The 23,657-nt window shown below is 41.3% G+C and overlaps 2 protein-coding genes across 3 annotated transcripts; one reads left to right on the top strand and one right to left on the bottom strand.

Moving 5' to 3' along the window:
* The first annotated feature begins 953 nt into the window (after positions 1-953).
* On the top strand, positions 954-12,451 carry LOC118300119 (ubiquitin-conjugating enzyme E2 L3). The gene is made up of 4 exons (XM_035624223.2): positions 954-1,107; positions 3,410-3,505; positions 10,871-11,057; positions 11,255-12,451. Exons 1-4 carry the CDS (start codon positions 1,081-1,083, stop codon positions 11,407-11,409), a joined length of 465 nt encoding a protein of 154 aa, XP_035480116.1. The 5' UTR covers positions 954-1,080; the 3' UTR covers positions 11,410-12,451.
* A 290-nt stretch (positions 12,452-12,741) lies between these two features.
* ckmt2a (creatine kinase, mitochondrial 2a (sarcomeric)) lies at positions 12,742-22,292 on the bottom strand. Of its 2 annotated transcripts, XM_035624221.2 has the most exons (10): positions 22,186-22,292; positions 19,877-20,066; positions 18,659-18,857; positions 18,153-18,248; positions 17,813-18,034; positions 16,748-16,833; positions 15,361-15,484; positions 14,743-14,877; positions 13,292-13,417; positions 12,742-13,120 (listed from the first exon to the last, which is right to left on the bottom strand). In XM_035624221.2, the coding sequence occupies exons 2-10, from the start codon at positions 20,023-20,025 to the stop codon at positions 13,004-13,006; spliced, it is 1,254 nt and encodes a 417-aa protein (XP_035480114.2). In that variant the 5' UTR covers positions 20,026-20,066; positions 22,186-22,292; the 3' UTR covers positions 12,742-13,003. The 2 variants fall into 2 exon arrangements, with proteins under 2 accessions (XP_035480114.2, XP_035480115.2); XM_035624222.2 differs by lacking the exons at positions 16,748-16,833; positions 22,186-22,292 and adding an exon at positions 15,917-16,002 and having other exon boundaries at positions 19,877-20,406.
* Positions 22,293-23,657: the final 1,365 nt, after the last annotated feature.

The following is a 23,657-nucleotide window of genomic DNA, read 5'->3' as shown; positions in this document are numbered from 1 at the left end:
AAGCGATCCCTAACTCAGTTAAAATATTAGTCCAAAACATAGATAACCAATTGTATGTGACAGATTTACCAAGAATTCAAGTTAACGACAATGACTTTCTGACTGAGGGAATTTCAAACAAACTCTTACCTTATCACTTGACTACTATCCTGTACCCAATACGACCAAATAGAAACTCCATCACTCAATTGTTTTCTGATGTAGAAATTAAGAAGATTAGAACTCACTACATTACTTATCCTGTAGCCCCAAGACAAAAGAAGTGCATTTTAAAATCCTATATAATATCTACCCATCCAATGAACTGCTAAGAAGGAGATTTAATGTTGACCATAATAACTGCACCTTCTGTGATAATGAAATAGAATCCACTGATCATCTGTTTTTCCACTGTCTGTACTCTTCAACATTATGGGAGGATTTGCAGGACTGGTTGTCGACCAAGATTCTTCTGTCCACTCCTCTCACAAGAGAGAACAGTCTTTGGAGTCAACATAACGGACATGGGAGTGACTCTATATTGAACAATCTGATTCTACAAGCAAAATTCTTTATCCACAAATCAAAATAGATGAAAATGAAACCACTTTTCTCTGTTTTTAAAAGGGACCTTGTTGAAAATGAGTTCCTTAAAGCTCATGAAAAGGAAACAGGCCAAATCGCTCCTCGGAGCTTATGATTCTTTGAAATTATTTGAAGACTGACCTCTATGACCTCTTATGCACTCAGGGAATCTACCTTTAATCATTATTTATGTTATTATTTTATCATTATGAATTTTGCATATTATTTATGCATGTTATTATTTGACACTCTTATTTAATGTAACCTTATGTGCCTTGAATGTTTTGTAAGGGTTAATCTAAAGATCTAAATGCCAAATATTCTGTAAAATGATCTTTGTTCATGAACTAAAAAAAAAAAGAAGAAGAAAATATGAGTCTGCCCTGCAGACTTCCAGGCCGGTAGGGGGCGGTAGTGTGCCTGGGAGCCAGCTGTCACCCTCTCAGGACCAAAATCAAAAGAAGTCGAGAAAGGACCGGAAAGTAACAGGAAGAACAAGAAGCGATCGGTTCCGCGATGACTTCGACCATGAGACTCGACAAGGTAAACATGAATATTAATACAAATGTGTCCGATTCATTTGAGTTCGGGACTACCAACTCGTCAGCCGAGGGCCTCGTGTCCGACCTAACACATTAGTAAGGATACGACCGAGGTAACTAGTTCGTCAGTTGGCGCCGTCGGCGGCGAGTGACTCAGCTCGACCGCCGATCTGTCAGACAGGTGCGGCTCGCGCGACGCCCCGGACCGCCCGTACCGGTAAAGGGAGCCCCAAACACGGGGCGATAGTTGGACGTGTAGCCGCTGGTTTAACGATCCGTCACCGTCTGAAATCAGCGGCTGTACCGAAAACATGGAGACTGTGGGGGTGCGGCGGGCCGATTAGTCCTACCCCCCCCCAAAGAGCAAAAACATAACTGCAATTACTCCATCAATCGACTTGTGAGTCGGCAAAAAAAAAGAATGTTTAATTTTTGATTTCATTTAAACTATATCATTTAGTCATATTTTGATTGAAATGTCAAAAAAAATAGTTCAAGAAAAAAGTTACCCACTCTTGTGTTTGTTATGTCTGAGCAAATTATGTTATTCATTTTTGTTATGTCACTATGAAGTGACAAGAGCCCCTAGAGCCAGCATACGTTACAAAGCGTCTTCAAATATTAATGCATTGTTCACAAAAAAGACAATAGATAAAAAAAAAAAGTCGTTATGCTTTTTGTTGCTCACTAATTTCATTGTAATTGCTGAAAAATACCTCCGGTTGCATTAAAACATTTGGAATAGAATTATGATGGGATCCTTGGGATACTGTACTAACTTACTCCCCACCACTGTGTGTAATGTTTAAATATGTATTTTTTAACTGATAAAAAACTTGGTTGACTGGAGTGTGATGGACTTCCTGTTTTGCTGCCCAGCCCCTCAGTCTCACACTTTCAGTTTCACTATGAAACACCAGGATTTTGGTTTGACTTGTTCATGTCTGTAACAAGGCCATGTGAGAACACTTCTGAATTCCCCTGACAGATGCCGTCAGGAAGTGGAAGAGTTCGTACAGATTTACTCAGTTAACATTAGTATAAGTATTAGCCCAGTTGCTCTTATTTAGGTAATGAAACCAGTAAAATGACTTTGGCTGATTTACAGAAAATGAGTTGGCAAATAGTGAATAATAAATTGTTACTTTTCAAGTCAAAATCAATAAATAATTGCTGTTTCCAGCTTCTCCAATGTGAGGAATTTGTCTGCTTCTGTCCATTTCACATTATAGTCAATTACATATTTTCATATGTTTCACTGTTTTTCCGGACGAAACGGTTAATAGATTGATTAAAATGGCACTCAGTACAGCACATACCCCCGCCAAGGCCAAACAATTCCACATGTCTATCAGATGTCTTTCTCATATCAAAATCCAAGTATTTGCTGAAAATGACAACATTTTTATTAGCAAATAATATCCCAAATTTCCTGATTCATTGTGAAGTGTATAAAACAATCCGAAAACGATTTTTGAATGACCATCACAACGTTTTAAAGTCCAAGGCAATGTCATCAGGTGTCTTCTTTTGTCCAAAACCATGACACATTCCTTTCACCATAACGTGAGATAGGGCTGGGTGATATGGACCAAAAATTATTTCTCGATATTTTTTAGCTGAATGGCGATACTTGATATATATCTCAATATTTTTTTCCGGTAAAGAAATAGCCAAAACAAAGTCTGTTCCAAGTCAAATCAACATGTGACAATGTCACATAATAACCAGCTGCACAATATCAAACATGGACATGAAATTGACACAAAAATAAACGTGGACTTGTGTGTGAGTGAGTGGGTAGAGCCTAATACTCCAATATGTATTAGTCTGGGACCTCTTGGTTTACTTTTGATTCCCAAGAGGCGTTACCAACGGACGCAGAGGAATCTTGTGACACCTGTTTAGCGACGCGAAAATGTCAACAGACTAGAGCTGACAGAGAGATGTCTGTGATGATGATTCGACTATGTCTGTGAATGAGTGCTGACGTTTTTGTGGGAGAAATTTGAAAATATGGGGTACTTTTAGTCAATTGCTCGTTCATAAGCGGCAGCCTTGTTTGTTTACAAAAGTTGCTTCCGTCCGCGTCGTGGTATAAACCCAGCCCATTATCAGATAATTGGTTGTGATTGGGGGAAATCAATTCTCAATCGAGGGGATCTAGACCTTATTCTGGCAGAGCACATTTAAATGAGCTCCCAGAATTAGTCTGGGTCCCAGGCTAGCACCCTCCATGAATCAGTGCTTTCTTTGTAATCACATGATTTTATCCCATTTTAAATAGATTTCTCTTCTTCCAGGAGCTCAATGACATCCGCAATTCTGGGATGAAGCATTTCCGCAACATTCTAGTCGACGAATCAAATATCTTCACCTGGCAAGGGCTCATTGTTCCTGTAAGTATGCAACTGATGCTTAAAGTTGTGAAATTATTTTGTTTCCTGCTACAGCATTAAAGCTACAGTGTGTAATATTTAGAAGAACTTATTCACAGAAATTGAATATTTTGTCCATAACTATGTGTTCATATATGTTTTATCACCTACAATAAAGAACCAATGTTTTTTCATCAACTTTGAATAAGTTAAAAATAGTTACATTAGGTGGACCCCACTTCGTGTTGAATACGGTTGCACAAAACGGTCCAGAATATGTGCATTCGCGTTGAATTTTCAATACTGACGGAAATGTAATTAGCAGTGCACCACCATGAAGTGTCTCTGTTGGGTGCTCAGTTGGTTGCAGTTTGCAACTTTACCACCAGATGCCACCAGAAAACTACAAAAATTACACACTGGGTTTTCAATCACAATTCAATTTTATTTGTATAGCGCCAAATCACAACATACATTGTCTCAAGGCACTTTACATAGTGAGCTCAATATTACAATATTAAAGGGAAAAGCCAACAAATCCCACAATGAGCAAGCATTTGGTAACTGTGGAGGAGTTAAAAACTCCCTTTTAACAGGAAGAACCCGACTCAGATGTGGGTAGTCATTTGTCTCGACCGGTTGGGTGAGGTGAAAATGGGGGAGAGAGGAGAGGTGGGCAGAAAGAGGGGGAGAGGAGAGACAGGATGAGAGAAATAGAGAGAGAGAGAGAACATATGTACAACTGCCGCTTTAATCTCTACTAGACTGATACTTATAATTACAGAAATAATACTGACACTTGTAAAGGCAATGATGTAGGGCTGCTTCGACGTAAACGATTATGTAAATTCGTCGAAGACAAATGAGAAGTAAACGGGGTGAGTCCCGGCCGGAGCGAGACACTTCAGCCCTAGATTAAGTGAAAGCATAAACTAGGTCTTACTTTTAATGCTATGTCACGGTAAGTTTTGTTTTGATCCATAAATCCGCTCCCGTTAGCACAAAGGCTACCTGTCACTACCCTACCGGCAGGTCTGACGTCATCGCAACACTACAGAGATTGTCGGTAGAGAGAGATAAACACTCGTCTTTGTTATAAAACCGCTGTATTTAGATGGAATTAGAATACTTAAAAACACATAAGTGAAATGAAATGAGTTTTAGGTGAGAAACCTCAAATGGAACAGCTGACCGTGTCCCAATCAAGCCTGTAACTTTGCTCTGCTTCACTTTTTTCAGCATGAAATTTGTCAGAGATAATAAAAAAAAATCTTTTTGCTTAATCTGCATTATTACATAGAGAATAATATGTTTTCTTTTTTTAGGCGAAACATTTATTTATGTTGTTTCATCTTCATTTACTCTGACTCATATTTGAGATAGATATATATATATATATATATATATATATATATATATATATATATATAAAATATTTATTGGTAAGTTAACCAAAGGATGAATTGACTAAACAGAAAATAATCAATCGACTAATCGAAAAAATAATCAATTAAAAAAAATAATCGTTAGCTGCAGCCCTACAATTTACTTTATTAATAATAATAATAGTAATAATAATAATAACTAAGTTTCACAATATAACATCATCAATGTCATACAACGTAGCTGACCAAACTTTGCTGTGTTGTATTATTAAAGCACAGGATGTAAACGTACACAATTTTGATTTCCTGTTGCCGGTAGGTGGCGCTTGACCATGGTTCAATATTGACATGCAAATGTGTTGAGTGCGTGACTGTTATCATTCCTGAGGAATTTGGTGAAGATATGACCACATATTAAGGATTCACAGATCCGATATTAGTATCAGACGAAAACTCACAGATTTGTCTACATCACATCATCAAAGTGTTTTAGCTTTTCTGAGATGTTCTTCTGGTGGATCTGGTCTGTGTGGCCCCCGAAGAGAGGCAGGGAGAAAGACAGTGAGGACGGAGTAGGGTTAGGGATTTTACCGGGTACCCGTAAGTTGAATTTCGGTTCTGATTATTGGTTATTTTTAAGGACGTGACTTCCTGCCAGGACGTTTTTATTCATCTGCCAGGACCTGCAGTGTTTTGAAATGAGCTAGAGCTTCACCAATAGAGTGAAACACACCATGGTGAACAGTCAAAAGTTTGACGCGTCAAGCAACGTGCAATAAATGCGGGTCATAGCTGCAAGTCTGGTTGCAAGTCGAATCTGGACAAACAGCACATTGATGTGGAGCAATGCACAGTTTGATGTCCTGCGGGAGTGTGACTGTCAGCCTGATCACCAGCACAAGCACCTCAAGTAAAGATCTTTAACATGCAGTACTTTAGTTCACATTTTGCCCCTGTTGCTTTTTTGATGAACTGCTCCGCACACAACCAAACGACCAATAGGCCCTAATAAAAGCTCACATGATTCGGTTGCAAAAATAATATTGTATGCAATAATTCTGGTCAAATATATAATTTGACAAAAAGTAGTTGGTTGTGATTGTCGCACTGCCTTGCAGGCAGGCCTGTCACGATACCAAGCAGGTGGCGGTATGGCGTTCAGTTAATATTGACATGTAGATGTGGTGAGGGCAGGACCATTATCATGCCTGAGAAGTTTGGGTGAGATCGTCCCATGTACCTTTGATTAAGAGCAACTTCCAGTTTCATGGCGAAGATCAAAAATCGCCACGCCGTCACTGCAAAGGCCTCTGACGAAAAGTCAGGATTTTGAAACTTTTAATGTCATACGTGCTTAGATGACACCAAATTTGAAGTTGCATATGTGTACGTCTTGACATGATACATGTGCCACGCACATTTTGTACATGACGGATCAACACAAATATCGGGGCTACACTTTAGAGGGCGCTGTCGAGCCATTTTGCCATTCTCAAGCTAAAGCTTAATTTTTCAAAAAGATATCCAACATTTATGTAACTATTAAATTTTGGGGACTTTTCATGCATGAAAAACTGTTGTGGCAGTGAAAACAGGCAAAATAGGAGCACATAATGATAATCCTTACAAATACAAGAGGGCCTTCGCCAGCCTCCTGCTGGTCGGCACTTGGGCCCTAAAAAGAAATGAAGCAAACACAAGAGGGCCTTCGCCAGCCTCATGCTGGTCGGCGCTCCTTACGGAAACAATAGGGCCTGTGCATGGCTGCACCTTCATACTCGGGCCCTAATAATTTTTTCTGCAGTGTAAACATCTGTCATTTTGCAATCTGTCCATAAAGAATGGACAAACTGCAAGATGACACCATTTCCAGTTTTTCTGCATTACATCGGCGCATATCCGCAAACATAAAAGCTGTTACGATATGTCTGTTCAGTGTTTGCCCTAGGATGGAGTTGTAGTAGCGGAGTAGTAGTAACGGTGAAGCACGAGTGCAGGTGGAAAAATTAGTACTCTTACCGATACTGCTTATCAATCCAGGACTGGTTCCTTTTTAGTAGAAAAAATTTAACTTAGACTGAGAAGCAACTGTGGATTCCTTCATTTAAACACAACGCAGAGTTCACATTTGTTATAATGGTGCAAGCATTTATCAAACGGAAGTCATTACAGAGTCTTAGATCGCCAGACTTCTTCAAAACAAGGACTTAGGGTGAAGCATAGTCACTGCTGGACTTCCGTATGATCACCCTTTCCTCCATTTCATCCAAAGCCAGCTTGAGCTTCTCATACTGGTTTGGTGGAATGCGTAGGTATGGCATTCGAAAAGGCTTTTCGTCACTGAGTCGATTTCTATGAAGCAGCCTGTAGCCTTTCCACAGTCCAACTTATCCTTTGAAGATGGATTGGTAGTGGGTAAACAGGTGAACAAGTTTCTCTCTACAGGAGGCAGACACATCACATGAATCTACATGTATGTCTGCCAATCCTAAGTCACGTAAAACAGAGCTGGGACTGCCAAGATGCCCACTGGATCCGCCATTTCTGGGACAGCCATCAGTTATGGTGTGAGCATCAGATGTCAGGCTCGACAAAACCTGCCTTTCAGACGATATGTCAGATGCCTCCTGTGTCTGCTGCTGCACACAGTGCTGTGAGGTATCACTCACGTCAAAGTCCTCCAATGCCATGCAGGGATATGCGTCTGCTAGCTTGGCATTACGTTTAAGTGTCCCATGCTTCTCTAAGGGGTTTATTACCTTCAGGGGAAGCCATCCATCGCTGCGCAGCAGGGCCACTGTCTTTCCAACCAGAACTGACTTGGGTCTTGACCTTGCGGTTGTGGGCTCTACAATGCCAGCACTGCCAACTGAGAGGTCTCCCACGCTCTGCAGCCTTCCCCTAGGACAAGTGCTCAGTTTGAGGCTCCAGCGTCACAGCTCTTTTTATTCTCACAGTCCCAACTTTGTCAGGGACATCACTGCCTGCCCACGTCTCCACGTTAGCGAGCTGAATCAACAGTTGGTGCTTCTCGACTTCGCTGTGTTCAGAGGCGGACACGTCGTCACACAAGTTATGGCACGTCTTCAACTGGCAAATCAAGTATCTCAAGAGGTTACTGCCAGCAATGAGGTCATCCCCCTGATTTTCAACGAGTGTGGGGTAGGGATGGGTATCGTTAGGATTTTATCGATACCCATACCGATACCGATACTGCTTGTCGATACCGATACTTAACGATACTCTTATCGATACTACTCTCTATAATTTGGTGCAAAAAAAACAGACATGATGACATGAAAAGATGCTTAGTGATTCAACTGTTATTTTATTACTGCTAGAGGGGTAACATCATGAAACAAGTCATTGTCACAGGGCAATCTTTGTTGCTTCTCTTCTGAGAAATATCTGACTTTTAAGCCTTAAGAGGGGGTGAGGGAGAGAGGGGGGGGGGGGGGGGGGTGAGGCGAGCTTGTCAGGACAGCTCACAGTACTCACGCCTTGCCTGGGCGATATGGGAAAAAAAATCTTATCTCAATATTTTTTTTTTCATATTGGTTGATATATTCCTCGTGGCTGCACTGAGGACGTATAAGCGTTGCTAGTGCTAGCCGCTTTGCTAAAGCTACTATGTTTGATTTGTAAGTGTTTCGTGAGGTTGCTGGTGTCGCCAGCTTTGCTCCCGACTACAGTTGTTTGCAAATGCACCATTTAGCTGCATTGTCGTTGCATCTAGTAAAGTGAGCCCACACTTTTCGCTGAGTGTCAGCGGCTCCTTCGTCATCATTAGGGGGCGGTGAAATAACGTAAATACCAATAGCGGGACCATTTGTCCTGGAGCCTATCGGTACTCCGGTACTGACCCAATTATGTACCGGTAACAAAAATGACCGGCTCTCGGTACCCATCCCTAGTGTGGGGACGGCCACACAACAGCCATACACCTCCATCTCCAGCTCACACACTCCTAAAGGCTTCGTTCTTGACCCACCGCATTCAATCAAAACTACATCTGAAGGTGTCAATGAAGGGCTTTTTAACACTCCCTCCTCCAACAGCCTGGGCAATATCTTGGAGCTTAAAGAACAAGCCATTGAACCGCTGTCTAGCATAGCCCTCACTTCAACTTTGCCACCAAGTAATACTCTTTCATAGAAGAGATCAGCGTGAGGGTGCAGTTTTTGTGTGTTCTGCATTATTACTTGACTCTTTAACTTTAACTCTTCACACACACACTGTTGTAAACTGATTCAATATCTTCTTTCGTTACTGGGGGATCAATAGAAGGCCCAACACGTGGTGTGGCTGGTCCTGTGGGCACCATGCCGGCTGGCTTTAAGGCTGTTGACTTAGGGCATACTGCACTTTTGTGATCAGGCGCAAAACACAGAAAGCAAAGATGGTTGGCCCTACAGTGAAAACGGGTATCATGGCCTACGACCCCACACACCTCACAGACCAATGACGGCCTGGCTCTGTTCTTTTGGCCTCCCTAGAAATGAGGGTTTGACCTGCCCTGAAACTGGGCCTGCTGCAATCTCTGCTCAAGAACACGCTCCAACATAGCAATTATGTGCTCTAGTTGCCCGGCGGACCCCTGAGTCGCCTGATTGGATATGGGGGCTAGGCCGGCCTCATTGTTAAGCACACCAGCATCCCCACTCTCACTAGTTCCCGTGCCTTTCCCCTGAACATATTTTTTTTTTCATCATTTATTGTACTTAATTATTTATTGATTATTTGATTGATTATTATTACTATTTGTTTATTTTTATTATTTTCTTTTATTAGAAACCTTAAAATTCTCCAAGAAAGGCAAGAAATTACCAAAAAAGCTCTAGCACAGCTCTATTTTAACACTCAAAGTGAGAAAACACTGTCATTAAACCAGTGGTAAATAAAACAATATGTAGTTCTGCGCTACAGGCAGATCAATGCGCGCAAGTGAGCTGACTCACTTGCTGCTACGCAACACCAGCTGACTTCTGGAACAGGCGAATCCTCCAGCGATGCAATAATTCCAGAGGCAAGGTCACGGCACCATTGTAACCACCATGTGAACTCTGTGTTGTGTTGTAATGAAAGAATCCACACTTGATTCTCAGTCTGGTCTGGTTTATTTCTGGTGAACAAAGGAATTATCCTGGTCAGCCACGCAGGACAGAGCGTACACACCCAGTCATTCACAGGCACGCTCCTCGTGCACTGGCACAGATCAGTCACGTACAAGGGCATACAGTATATCTACAGAGGAGACTTCCAACTGCTGCAGCTGTTGTCTCTGACTGGGACCAGTTTAAGTAGAGTTTACTTTCATTTTCACTAGATATTTCACATATTACTCATGCCTCCGCATGTACTTGCAAAACATTTGTTACGGTTGTGGAAACAAGAGTTTTCTCCATTAATTTTTTTTTTCCAAGTACAACGAGATGTTCACTCTCTGCCACCGTCACACGGAGGAGGTGAGTGTCTCTGTTTGTGCTCCGTGTGTCGCACACAGACCTGGCCACATCCCCTGCACACGGCTTCAACAGAGACTCAGGATTGGGAATAGCGAAAATTCATTCTGTATGAATGAACGAATTTCTTCAATACCGTTAGCAGCACTGATAACGTCGGATCTTATTGATACTACGGTCTTTCATAATTCAGCACTGGGGCCGTTTAATCGCGAGTTTCTGTTCCCACCCCTGGACAAGGCGGAGCCAAATCTCCTCTCGTTAAAAAAACCCATAAATAATAATAATCCAGGAGCGGCGGTCGAAATCCAACAACGGCGCATCGCCGCTCCTGAATGCATGTAGGGGAAACACAGCTGAGAAAGGCTTATATCAGCTGATAAATCGGTCGGGCTCTACTATTTATGTTATTTTAGTTTATATTTTAACGATCAAATTTAATAGCCTTTTTGCAAGGTTTTAATTGTAAAAAAAAAAAGTTAATGGAATGTGCTTTTTTTTTTGTCTCCCCATTCTACACATTCTTATTTCTGCTCAAGGACCGTACTCCATATGACAAAGGAGCATTTCGGATTGAGATCATCTTCCCTGCCGAGTATCCCTTCAAGCCGCCCAAGATCGCCTTCAAGACAAAGATCTACCATCCCAACATTGACGAGAAGGGTCAGGTCTGCCTGCCTATCATCAGTGTGGATAACTGGAAGCCAGCAACAAAGGCATGCCAAGGTAAGAGAGGAGACAGTGGTGTACTGGTGTTCACAGCGCGTTCCTGCTAGAAATCAGTTATTGCCGGTTAACTGGTGAAAAAAAATAATTCCTCACTGCTATTTGTGAAAATCTTGATTTTTTTTCCCCCCACCAATATGAAAAGAGGGGATTTCAGTGCATAATTCACGTGTACTCCCATTCCTTCTCTCCTCCAGTGATCCAGTCTCTCATTACACTTGTGAACAACCCTCAGCCAGAGCATCCGCTGAGGGCAGACCTGGCAGAAGAATACACTAAAGACCCCGCAAAATTCATTAAGAATGCCGAAGAGTTCACAAAGAAGCACAGTGAAAAGCGACCTGTGGACTAACGATACAGCTCTGACACTTACAGCTGTTGGCCTCCTTTCTGTTTCCTGTTCAAAGAGCTAACGCTGACACTCTGTTCTTATCTCGAAACCACAGAGATGCTCTGATATCTCATACCTGCATTGTTTTAGCACTCTGCAACCACTCCTTAATAGAGGCATTTGTTTTTGTTTCACATTGCCAAGAAAAAAAAGCTGGACTTTTTGGTAAATAGGCAGGCTCAGGACTTGAGGTGTCACCTTTTGTTCTTCAATGACTTATTTCAACTAATTTCTTTTTAGAAAAGCAAGAAAATTGTCAAAGGTGTGGGGTCCTGGGAAGTAAAATGTGTGAAATAATTGAAACGCTCTTCTGCTTACTTAAATGTTGAATGTGTTCTCAGATTATTAATTAGTTTGATTAGTTAATGTAGACCTGTTGACTTATTTTTAAGCTTCCTTTTGCAAAGGTTAAAATTGCACAGCATTTAATGGTGTTCTTTATATCTGTTCTCTTTCATTTTCCTCTTGGTTCTGTTTTTCCCTGAAGATGCACTGTACTCTGTGGAATGATGCAGAATTTCACAAGTAAAAACAGAAGTTTATGAAAATGCAACATTCACAAGTCTTTTTTTAATTGTCTTTTTATTTTGAGTAGTTGTGGGAGGGGGGGGGGTCCTCAGACCTCAACGAGTTGATGAGCATAACAATTATGTTAAGTAATATTGATATTAAAATTATGGAGCCTCAACACTGATAAAACGAACAATGAAATTGTTCCAAAACCGAACTGAATACATCAACAAACCCTGTTGTCATAATCATATCGCAGTAGAAGTGGGGAAAAAGGAATTATTGTCTGAATTTTCCTGTAGTTTTGTTATTAACAGCTTTTGATACCCCCCACCCCATTTATATTGATAGATCTTGGTAATTCCTACACACTGGTCATTTAATGAGTGAAGCTACTGATGTATTTCACACTACAGTAAGTGAGCTGTAAAACATTGGCTTTCTCCCCTTTTTACTCTTAAATTACATAATAAAGGTTGACAGCACAATATTACCCAAATGTCTGTTTTGTTTCCCAGTCTTGTGCCTTGAGGGTTCTGCAGCATTAAACATTTCTCCGGAAGTTTTAATTTTTTTCTCCTTTGTGTTCCACCCTTTTCTTCTTCCGCCATTAAGATCCAGTTTGTATTTTTTTGGCCAACGTGTAAACTGTGCTGCATTATAAAGTATTTTTAAGAAACAACATCAGTAGACAAACATTTAACACAAGACCCTGTCGGGTCTTTGTGAGACAGGGTGAAATAACATATCCGTGAGTCATAGTAAAGACAGAGTAGTCATAAATATTTTCTTTACTGTTGGCTTTATTGAAAGTCAGGATTACAGTGAAGATTTTAACTTGAGGTAGAATTTTCCCCTTACAGCAGATCTTGTCTAAGATTAGGCTACCCAAAAAATTTGCAATCTGTGGGAGGCGTAAAGAAACATCCTCTACAGTAGTGGACAGATGTCGTTCTTAGTTGTCTCCACAGGCTCGGAGTGGTAGGGAACACCAGGCAAAGAACTGACCGCCATATAACACCGATAGCAAGGTTGCTTCCAGCTTTTATTTCCTAAACTGAGCAATGGGAGCCGGGACTTTGATGTCCTGGCCCCTTTCCAGTCTCTTCTCACACTCAATCAGGTAGTTGACCCCGTCGACTACCAGCTGGACCAACTCCACCTACAAACACACATGCACCAAAGTTAATTTCTGCAGCAAAGCAGTGACTCAGATCAGTTTTTGATGAGGCCGATGATGGAGAAGAAGTGCCTGAAAACATATAAACAAATAAACACACCAACAGCAGGAAAGAAAATCATTTTTAAGACGACACGACCGACTGATCCTCACTTCAGATTTGCCCAGACGGTCGTTGTTGGATATGTCAAAGGTGTCTCCAGTAGCAGCCGTGTCCACTCCTCCTGTGCCTCTTTTCTGCAGCCGCAGGTTGTCGAGGATTTTGGAGAAACGTTGGTCCTGCACAGTGTTTTAAATCATTATTTACATGGTGGAAATTTTACATTTTTGTATATGGTGAACGTTTTGGCCGAAAGTTGAGAATTAATGTTGATTCTTGTAAAGAGTGGTGGAAAAAAAAACCCTGCTGCTGTGTTCATGGCGATGAAGGGACATGTGAGCCAGTGCAACAGTGTGGTCCAAGCCAGAAGGGGCTGGGATCCCGCGTTGGCAAGGCAACGTTTTTGGGTGTAATAGGCCATGCCCATTTTTACAAATCAGTACAACGTTGTTGGCATGGCCTCAGGAGCAGCCCTAGATCGTGCCCTCCAAGTTTCGTAAAAGTTGCATTAGTCCTTAATGAACTTTAATTTTTTCGCATTTGTAGCGCCCCGTAATGGCCGATCTTTGCCAAATTTGGACCAGAGCCTAACAGTAACACGGAAAACAAGAATGTCATGTCGTGTTTTGGCCATTTTGTAAAATCTAATGAGCCCTTCATTAAAAATAAACTATTTGTATTTGTAGCACCCCTAAAAGCCAATGTTTGCCAAATTTGTTGGCAAACCTCAGTGTCATAGCATTTAATTTGGCTGAGATATGCAAAAGTTGGTGTTTTCACAGCTAGATACACAAATATTTTCATACATATTTTCCGCATTTTTGAGTGGAGCTAAATTCTTTCAATAACTTTTTGTCAGCTCCGTCTGGAGATGCTACGTGCAAAGTCTTGTGCAGATCGAATGTACGGCCTAGGAGGAGTTTGAAAAAATAGGTTTCAGATAAATCGCGATTTTGTGGCAAAAAAACTTCCATTCAGGGAACGCGTGGATATAAGGTTTATAAATGTGCGATGTACGGTATGGAAGTTACGGGCCAAAATAAGTTTTTAATATAGCGCCCCCTAGCGGCAGAAGTGTGTCAATTTTTGTGCTTGAGGAGTGGCAGGGTTCGGGACCAGTCCTGAAAATTGCACCGCTCCACCATGCACGGTTTAGGCTGTGGCAGGACTTTTATCTCCTGAAAAATAAGAATAATCTTTACAAAAACAATAGGGTTGTTCAAAAACCAGTGCGTTGCCTTGCAAACGCGGGATCCCAGCCCTCTTTGGCTTGGACCCCTAAATATCCCCAAACATATACATTTTTCAGAAAAATTTCACGTTGATCCTCTACAGTTCCATGAGAAACCGACAAACTCCCTTTGCTGATGATGATTGCGGGAGCTGAAATGCCACAGTGAGACTATTCTAGTCAACTTGGTTAAATTGTCTCTGTGTTTTCCTACAGGGTTGTAACTGTTATGTCGTATTCAAGTGAGACTGTCGGAACAAGTGCATGTGTTACCTTGCTGAGTTTTGGCAGGCGAACGTGCACGCCTGCCCTGAGGCCAGTGCCCAGGTTGGAGGGACATGTGAGGACATAGCCCAGATGCTCGTTCCACATGAACTCCCAGCCTCTCTCTTGGATCAGATGCTCCACCTATGGGACGTGACAGGCAGAGTTGGCCAGTCACATGCAATGTATTGTTGCTGTTAAGTGAACTCTCCGTCCAGTAATGTCCAGTATTTGGAAAGTTTGAATTTTTCAAATAAAAATGTTTGTGTAAGGGCTAAAAAAATAAAATAAATCTGAAATATATATTTGACATAATTTTAACAGGTATCCTACTTCAGGGTTCAAGTACACAGTGAAAGTAAAGACTTTCCAGTGTTCATAGTGGAAAAGGATATTTAAATAGTGCACCTATAGTTATTTCTTATCAAAATACATTGTGTGTGTCCTTTAGGTCGGATCAAACATGTATTGTCTTAGTTTGGTTGTTAGCTGCTTCTCTGCCTTTGTTACCATATTGCCTGCTGCATTACCACCACAAAATCCATCAACTCATGGCACTACAAATAAACACTGGCCCTATCTTATCATCCTACTTCTGCGTTTAAGTTTGTGTGCGTTCCTCTCTACCTGTTTGAGTCCTCTGCAGAATCTCTCAAACACTCTCTTCATGTTGCCTCCCTTCTCCATGGAGATGACTCTGGTGTGGTCCTCCTCATTCACCCAGATCAGGAAGGTCTTCTCATTGTTGTGCCTGTGGAGAGGCAGCTACAGTAACTACATAACCAGCCACTCAGGTGAAATAGTTGCTTACAGGAGATGACTCACGAAGGTCAAGAAAACCCTGACATCTTCATGCTGCCTGTTTATTTATTATTTATTATTATATTTATTTGAGCACCAGTGTTGTTAAGGGCACACACATTTTTTAAACAGATAGCACACACACACAATCACACATATAAATATATATATATTATTTTTTTCTTTCATTTTTATTTATTTATGTATGTGTGTGTACATATATATATATACTTAAATAATCAAACTTCCTATTCTTTTAGCTGTGCTTCCCATGATGTGGAAAGATATTTGAAAGTTGACCATCACTGACAGTCAGCATGTGCAGGTTAGTGTGTAAATGGTCACAGCAGAAACGCAGGCAGGAGAGCTGAACAAAGCCTACCAGATGCCCCTGGCGTCTGGCCAGTCTCTGGCCATAAAGGCACATGTCAACAATGGAGAGACAGGCTTGTCAAACAGGAAGTGGTCCTGAAGGTGGGAGGAGCACAGGGAGGCAAAGACAGGTTGGAGAAGAAAACACAAGTTGGGGACGTTAAAGGGGAGGATTCTTCCCTAAATCGGTGAAGGAAAGCAGGTGGAAGGAGTATTTAGATGCTTAACTTAAGTACCATTACGTCAATGTACTGATACTCCATTACAAGTAAGAGTCTGACATAAAATTAATACTGAAAATACATATTAGCAGTGTTAAAATTATAGTCTCCACACCGTAAAATCTTCAGCTTAAAAGTAACTAGTAACTAAGGCTGTCATATAAATGTTGAGGAGTGGAAGTGAATTGTAACAGGGAAATGAATGGAAATAACCAAGTAAAGTACAAGTACCTCAAATGTCACATTATGACAGACTGAATGTTTTCAGTTATGTGGCTGATTGGACCTGCTCAGGTTACTGTTGTGCAGAGCTTTGCTGAGATTTATCTGAGATCCTGAGAAAATGTCTTATTTTAAACTGATTTTACAAGATAATAATCTGAACTGCTACATTTCTTTAAGTGAAGGATCTGAGAACTTCTTCCTCAACCAATGGAAGAAACTATTGCATAACCTCCACCTACAGTGGAGAGGAAGAGAACAGAGTAAAGGAGAGGACTTCACAGATCAGGAACTCTAGGACAGGAAAAGGGCGTGGGTCAGTTATGTTCAAGGTGGAAATGCTTTGAACTGCATTTTCTGTCTTCCTTATGTATTGTACAGAACAATGTCAGCCTTACCAGATGCCCCTGGCGTCAGGCCAGTCTCGGGCCATGAAGGCCGAGGTGAGTAATGGAGAAACAGGCTTGTCAAACAGGAAGTGATCCTTATGTGGGCGCAGCGTGAAATGGTCAGAGCAAAAACACAAGTAAACCTACATCATCTCCAGAGACAACTGGACTATGTGCATGTATTTGGCAAACTGTGGGATTTGAGCCAAAGAAAAACCAAAGAATGGTCAAAAGCTATACAGAAGATATTGTGATATTTGTTGACAAAGAGAAAAAAAAGCTTGTATTGTGTATACGATGACTTTTAGTCCTTGGTATGGCTCATGCTCCAAAACTGTTGCTTCCCACCGTTCTCAAAATTAAATTGCTGGAGCCTCTCCATCTTGTCAATACCAACATATAAACTCCAACCTCCAGTTTCTAATGCAGGCTTTCTGTTATTTTTCTGTTTTCTGTTAATGAGTAGATTGATACTACTCTCCTTCTGTTCGCTAAATATGAAGCTGCAGCCACTTAGCTTAGCTTAGCTTAGCACGAAGTGTGGAAAACAGTAACAAAATCAACCTCTGGCTCATTGTTGTTATATCTCATTCATATTGTCTGTAGACAGTTGTATTTTGAGAAATAGTCTGGCTTAATGTATACACCTTTATATCTTAGGTTCTGTCTTGTACATGGTTATCCCAAACATGCTGAACTTTCACACCTTGTTTGATAGGGAAATATTTCTATGCAAATTGTGATGGTAAATTGTGATGAGTGGTTTCTATTCTTTTATTATGTTCTAATTAGTAAAATGTTCCTGCAAACGGTTCCTGGGGGAAATTTCCTGCAGTGGAAATGACAGTCATAGTCATACGTCACTTTAAGGGATCACAAGCCTTATATAATAATAATTTATATAATAATATATAAAATTAAACCATAAAGCTGATATCAATCAATGGAAAAATTAAGATTCCCCAATTAAGAGCTCCTTTTTTTTCACATCAAATTTGAGTGCTCCAAGATCACAGGGACATTCAAAGTAATTTTGTTTTCTTGTTTCTATGTATGCGCCTGGATGAAACTCACATCAATGAGCTGCTGTTGCTCCCGCTCCGTCATCTCACCCAGGCTGTAATAACGTCCAGCCAGGTCTTCCTTCAGGCCGGCCAGAGCCGTTACAACCACCCGCTCCACCTCACGACGCTCGGCCCTCGAACAAGCCGGGGGGAGGCTCAGCCCGCGGATACTGCGGCCGGTCCGGACACGGGACGAAAGGACATAATTGTCGTCAAACACACCCTGGGTTATCTGGCGAGTAGAAAAGAAAAGTTAAAATACTTATTTATATTTATTATTAATATTACCGCCGTAGGAACATTGTGGATGGAGGGATAAAGGAGTCACGGGGGTGTTATGGTGTAGACACCTTGGAGGCATCCAGGTCAGTGGGGTGTGTCATGGTTCTGGGGTCGTAGCCGTTGTGCCTGTCTTTGATAATAGGGTCAAAGAGCTCAGCAAACACCTGCAGGGAACAGTTAACAGAATCAAGTTTGTGTGAGTGTGTGCGCGTGTGCTTGTGTGTGCGTGTGTGTGTGTGTGTGTGTGTGTGATCAAACATGAACTTTTAATCTTTGGTGTCATTCATTGATTAATTCATTGATGGATTTATTCATTAATTTGTAGATTCATCATTGGGCAAGAAATAATGTTCAGTACTCGCTGCAGTCAGTGCGGTAGCTGTTGATTCATTAACATCACACTGTGCATACAATAATAAGTGAATTAGGAGTAGAACATTAACATTTGTATCATCTCTTTTTTTGACTTTGGCAAAAGGGAAGGGTTCAAGACTGTTTCGAGATATTTTAACAGGGAAATTGAAGTTTTGAAACATACGCTAGAAAAAAACCTGTGACCTCTGATCGCTCCTACCTCATAGGTCTCCTCGTCACCAGCCACACAGCCCACCGTCTTGATGAAAGGGTGCCCTGGGTTGTCGACTCCAGTTTGGATGCACTGGTCTAGGGTCCAGTTGTTCGGGGTGACCTTGTCCCTCAGTCTGGCGTAAATAGCTGGAGTCAGAGCGGAGGCCATGCAGTTGTTGTGTTTCCTCAGGTCAGGGAAGTCAGAGCTACGGGAGGGGAAGTATTGGAAAGATGTTTTGCTTTCAAAGCAGAGCTGCTTACAAAGGGTTATTGCATCCAGTCCATAACGTGCTATACACCATTCCCATTAACTCCATTAAAGAAACTGCATAAATCACATCAAAGCTTTCTCTTTCAACAGGAAATATGTATTAAGATAGTAAGGCGCTCTCAAAATGAGTCATGAAAACCAAATTCCTGCATCCTTTGGACATGTCAACAATTATCAGTCATTACTCATTACTATTTATATGAAAAGGGGGTCCCAGAGTCCCTATTGATCCCAACATGTCAGTTCCATTATGTCCCCAGATACTCAGAAACCAACCAGTGCTCCAAAGCTGACATCATCATCATTTAGTCAATTGTTGACATTGAATTAGTTCGAAACTGTTTAGATAATTCAGTATTGTTAAAGTCATATTTTTAACCACTAATGCCAAAGATTCATTGTTGTTCAAGCTTCTCACATGTAATTATTTGCTATAGTTTTCGTTGTTCTCTGTGACAGCAACATTAACATTTTGGGGTTTTAAGACAATAAAAGCAATTTAAATACGTTAACTTAATAATGTTTCAATCACACACCCTATCAAAAAAAAAAAAAGATTGGTGACGGGGCCAGCATGGCTGCGGGGACCTCTTCATACTCTCAGATACTCACCTGCAGTGTGCTGATGTGATACACACAGTCACTGGGCCTGTTTGTAGATTCTGTGCAGTTTTGTGGGACACTCTGACGTTTAATAACACACAAATTAGCTCATGAAGTATTTCTCCTGGTGTCCCACCTCACTTGCTTCTCTTAAAGAAGGGAGTCACACTCAAATGTGCAAGTGATGTGAAGCACGTAGTCAGTTTCTGTGTTGTCAGGGTAGATAAGTATATGGCTCATCAAGGTCGTCCATCCAATGGACTCCAAAAAAACACCCAACACTTAACCCTCATTTTATATTCTGCCTTCCTTCACAATGCATCTGCGGTTTTCAAGGTCAGCCTGTTTTACCTTGGAGGATAAAGCATCTTCTTCGCCTCAGCAGCCAGTGAGCTGTTCTCGCTCAACAAGTAGCCGGTCGCCATCGTCCCTGCGCCCAAGCTGGCCAACAGCACGGCAGTGTTGCGGCCAGAGATCAAGCGTGTGAAAGAGTTTGCCATCTCTCTGCTCGTTGGAGGAGTCCTTGTCAAAAGCAAATGAGCTGGGAAAAAGAGGCAGAGTCAGTGTCAAATCATCAAATGCGGTACATGGAAAACACAGTGAGTTGGTTCAGACAGCATCTCTTAACATTAGCAGATTCAGAGTCACTGGTCACACCTTCATGGCAACTGGCAAACTGGCCTTGTCCAATCACATTATACAGGTAAAAAATCGAAATAAGTTAATTTCAGCAGAATGATTGTTATTAGCAATCGATTGCAAGAAGATTTATGTAAATATACAAAAATTACAAGCTGTACAGAGAACTGTACCGATTTTTACAGGCAGCAGAGTCCTTTCAAACCAATCCAGCTGTAAATATTCTGTTCCTGGACGCACGTCTGTGTGAATATATGCTGCCTTCAGGTGATGTCGGGTGAGTCCTTATAACACCCCCCTTTTGTAGTATTCATGACTTCGGACAACACTTTCTGGAAGCCTCTAGGTTACGATTTGTGACATGCTTGCCATGTTTTAATTTTGATTGTACAGTTTTTCTTTTAAATTTTACAATACATGGTGATATTCTCAGTCTACTCGTTGTCCTCTTTTATTATTCCTTTGCATTTACTGTATTATGTTACCCAGTGGCTAGCTTACTAAGGTGTTGGCCTCTGTGGCTTCTGGACGCCGATGGTAATGATGAAGCATCCAGGCCTTTGCCTAGCAGCGGTGCTCTCACAACTTAACCAACTGAACGCCAAGCGTGCAGTGCAGTGCACACAACTTCCCGCATTGTAACCTCGAGCTCATGCGTTCCTTTCCAAGGGCGAATTCAAGCGATAGAGTAGCTCACGCCTGCTGCTGGGACGACCCCCCTCCCGCCACAGGCTTTTTGTTCAACAGAGTAACAAGATTAGAGTCACCAGGGCCACAACAGATGCTCTTAGCCTCTTAGCATTATCACAGTCTTACAGTCCCACAGAGTGGCAGGTCTCATATGAACACTTACACTATTAACTATTTGGAGAACCAGAGACGTCCGTGTTAAACTCAGTGAGAAAGAAAAGGGGAGGCTGCGACTGGAAGGTCATTTTCCAGCTTGTCCTCAACAGAGAGTGGGTCGAGGACTGTGTCTCAATATAGAGTGAAGCTGTGAGGACATTAATACTCCTGTTAATCCTGGTCAGATGTAAATCATGGCCAATCAGTCCCCTGCTATCCGAGGGGGGAACACATTCACCCAGTAATTCATGTAATTTCAATGTACAGACTCTGTGGAGGTGAAGGACTGTGGACTCTTTGGGTCGATTGTAATATTATTTATAGATCACGGCTTGTACTGCCAGGATCCACTGCCAAGACCCGAGCTGTCTCTGGCTCACAACTCAGTGACATTATGAACTGGTCACAAGACCAGACCCCCTCGTGAGGCCACGTCAGCTGGACAGAGGGATGGAAGGAGTCAGGTGAAGAACATGGAATAGCAGAGATAGTGATAAAAAAAAATAAAAAAAAATCTAGGACAGACTAAAGGAACAAGAGAATGATCTGTACAGGAAAATAAATTGAAGTTTCAACAGGAAACATCATCGGTGGCTGCATGGTACAACTGTCCTCTGGTTGTAGTGCCTAGACTGCTTACTGACACTGTGGATCATTGGGTCTTATGGTGAGGATTACACCCAAACCACCACAGACTCAGCCTCTGCTCCCCTGACCAGTGTGACCTTTTAACTCCGGGTCAGTGGTTTATGTGCAGGACAGGCTGTAAGACCAGCTTTGTCCTCTGAAGGACACCTAGTTGACACTGCCTCCGATATTTAGAATAAAGAACCTGTAAGATAGAATAAGATTTTCATGTGAACTGAGAAAATGAAAACAAATTCATTTTGAAAATGTTTTACCTCTCTTTAGGTCTTTTTCTCAGCTAAATATATAGTCATCATCACATGCCTCTAGCTTTGATTCACCTTTCAAATCTTTAACATCTTTATGTCAGAAACGTGCACTCACCCCAGATTAACTAGAAATTCTCAAAAGTATGCAAAAGAAAATGAATCAATACACCCCAATCTCTTCTGAACAAAGGATTTTACAGACGACTTGATATGTATTTGTAAGTACTGGAAGCCAATGAGGGCTTTCCGCCAGAGAAAAGAGAAAAGAAGGTACAGTACCTGTGGGAAAGCTGCTCTGCCTCTAGCTGAAGGTCTCCTGTTAAAGAGCTTTTCACTCTCCTCTCACTGGCAGCTCCTCCCCCTCATGTGGGATTAAAAACTGGAGGCCAATCATAGAGTTTAGAAGCACTCTATTATAAACCAACAGAGGGCCACCGACAGTCGGCTGCAACAGTACAGGCCACTCATGTGGAGCCATGAGCCATGACCACCAAGGGTCTGATATCACTCTCCAGTTTGACCTAGACAATTTCAGCTGCAGCCACTCACACACACTAATACTCTCATTCTTAAATACTGTCGCCCAGTATCTATCTATCTATCTATTATAAAACATGAAACATAACCTCCTTGGAAGAAGTATATATAAACAATTAATACATGTAAATGGGTAACAAAAGAAAGGTTTCCAGGGGACATTAAAAACTTGCACATGGGTTATTTGCCCTGGTTTGTGGCTAATGGGGTGACTGGCGTCTGTGCAGTGGTATTTGCAATTTGATTCTGGGTGTGTGGTTCAGATGTTACCATAGTTATCTGCCAATCAACTACCACTAGCGTTGGTAGCCTGCAAAGTCATGGTAAGCTCATATTCCAGCACTATTGATCGGCAATCAACTCCATGAGCTGCAAACCATGGCCACAGTAACATGCATGACAGGGTGTGTTCACAAGCGTGCTGTGGAAATGTCAAGTATCATGGGACTAGCAGTGTTTCTTTTTGATTGCGTTGTATGTATTTGCAAATGTCCGTAGTTTTCCGTATGAGGTTGTCTTAGGAATATACAGTGTGAGAAATTGGACTGGTTGGAAATAGTCAATTAATTCTACTAATTCCTTCATTCCTTTATTCGTTCCTTTTTTCACTTTTATTTTTAAGCCTGGAGTGTGTAAATAACATTACACGGAGAAATGAATGGAAAAAAATACAACAGCAGATCTGGAATTTCAAAGAATACAGCAGTGCAAGAAAGTAAGGGTCATATACACCAATTTATTAAATTATAAAAGATTCCTGACATCAAGAGCGGGCCAAAATAAATGAATAAACCTAATAAAAGTCTGTAAAAGTCTCCCACCAGGATAACTGTCATCTAGAGGAAAGAGGGGAGATCATGCTATATTAATGCTATAAACAAGTTTAGAGTCTACAGACTTTCATTATAAATCAATAGTGTATGACATTACTATTTTACTACTGAGACAACAGAGTTTAAAATATGATTATGATTAAACGATCACATTGACAAGGAACTAATAATAAGAGTGATACATAGAAAATAAATTAGCTGTTGGGTTTTGTAGAATGTCAGAAACCCTTTTGGCCAATTCTGTGACAAATAAGAGACATGAAAATTATTCAAAGCCAGAAAAGTTTGTGTTCAAAATTACTAATACAACGAAACTTAACAGACACGATTAGAAGTGGCAGGTGTGCTTGCGATTGTCTAAATTTACAACAATATCTTATA

Source organism: Scophthalmus maximus, chromosome 2, assembly GCF_022379125.1.
Source record: "Scophthalmus maximus strain ysfricsl-2021 chromosome 2, ASM2237912v1, whole genome shotgun sequence".
NCBI lineage: Eukaryota > Metazoa > Chordata > Actinopteri > Pleuronectiformes > Scophthalmidae > Scophthalmus > Scophthalmus maximus.
The sequence above is the reverse complement of the archived record's forward strand: the minus strand, read 5'-3'. Positions and strand labels throughout refer to the sequence as shown.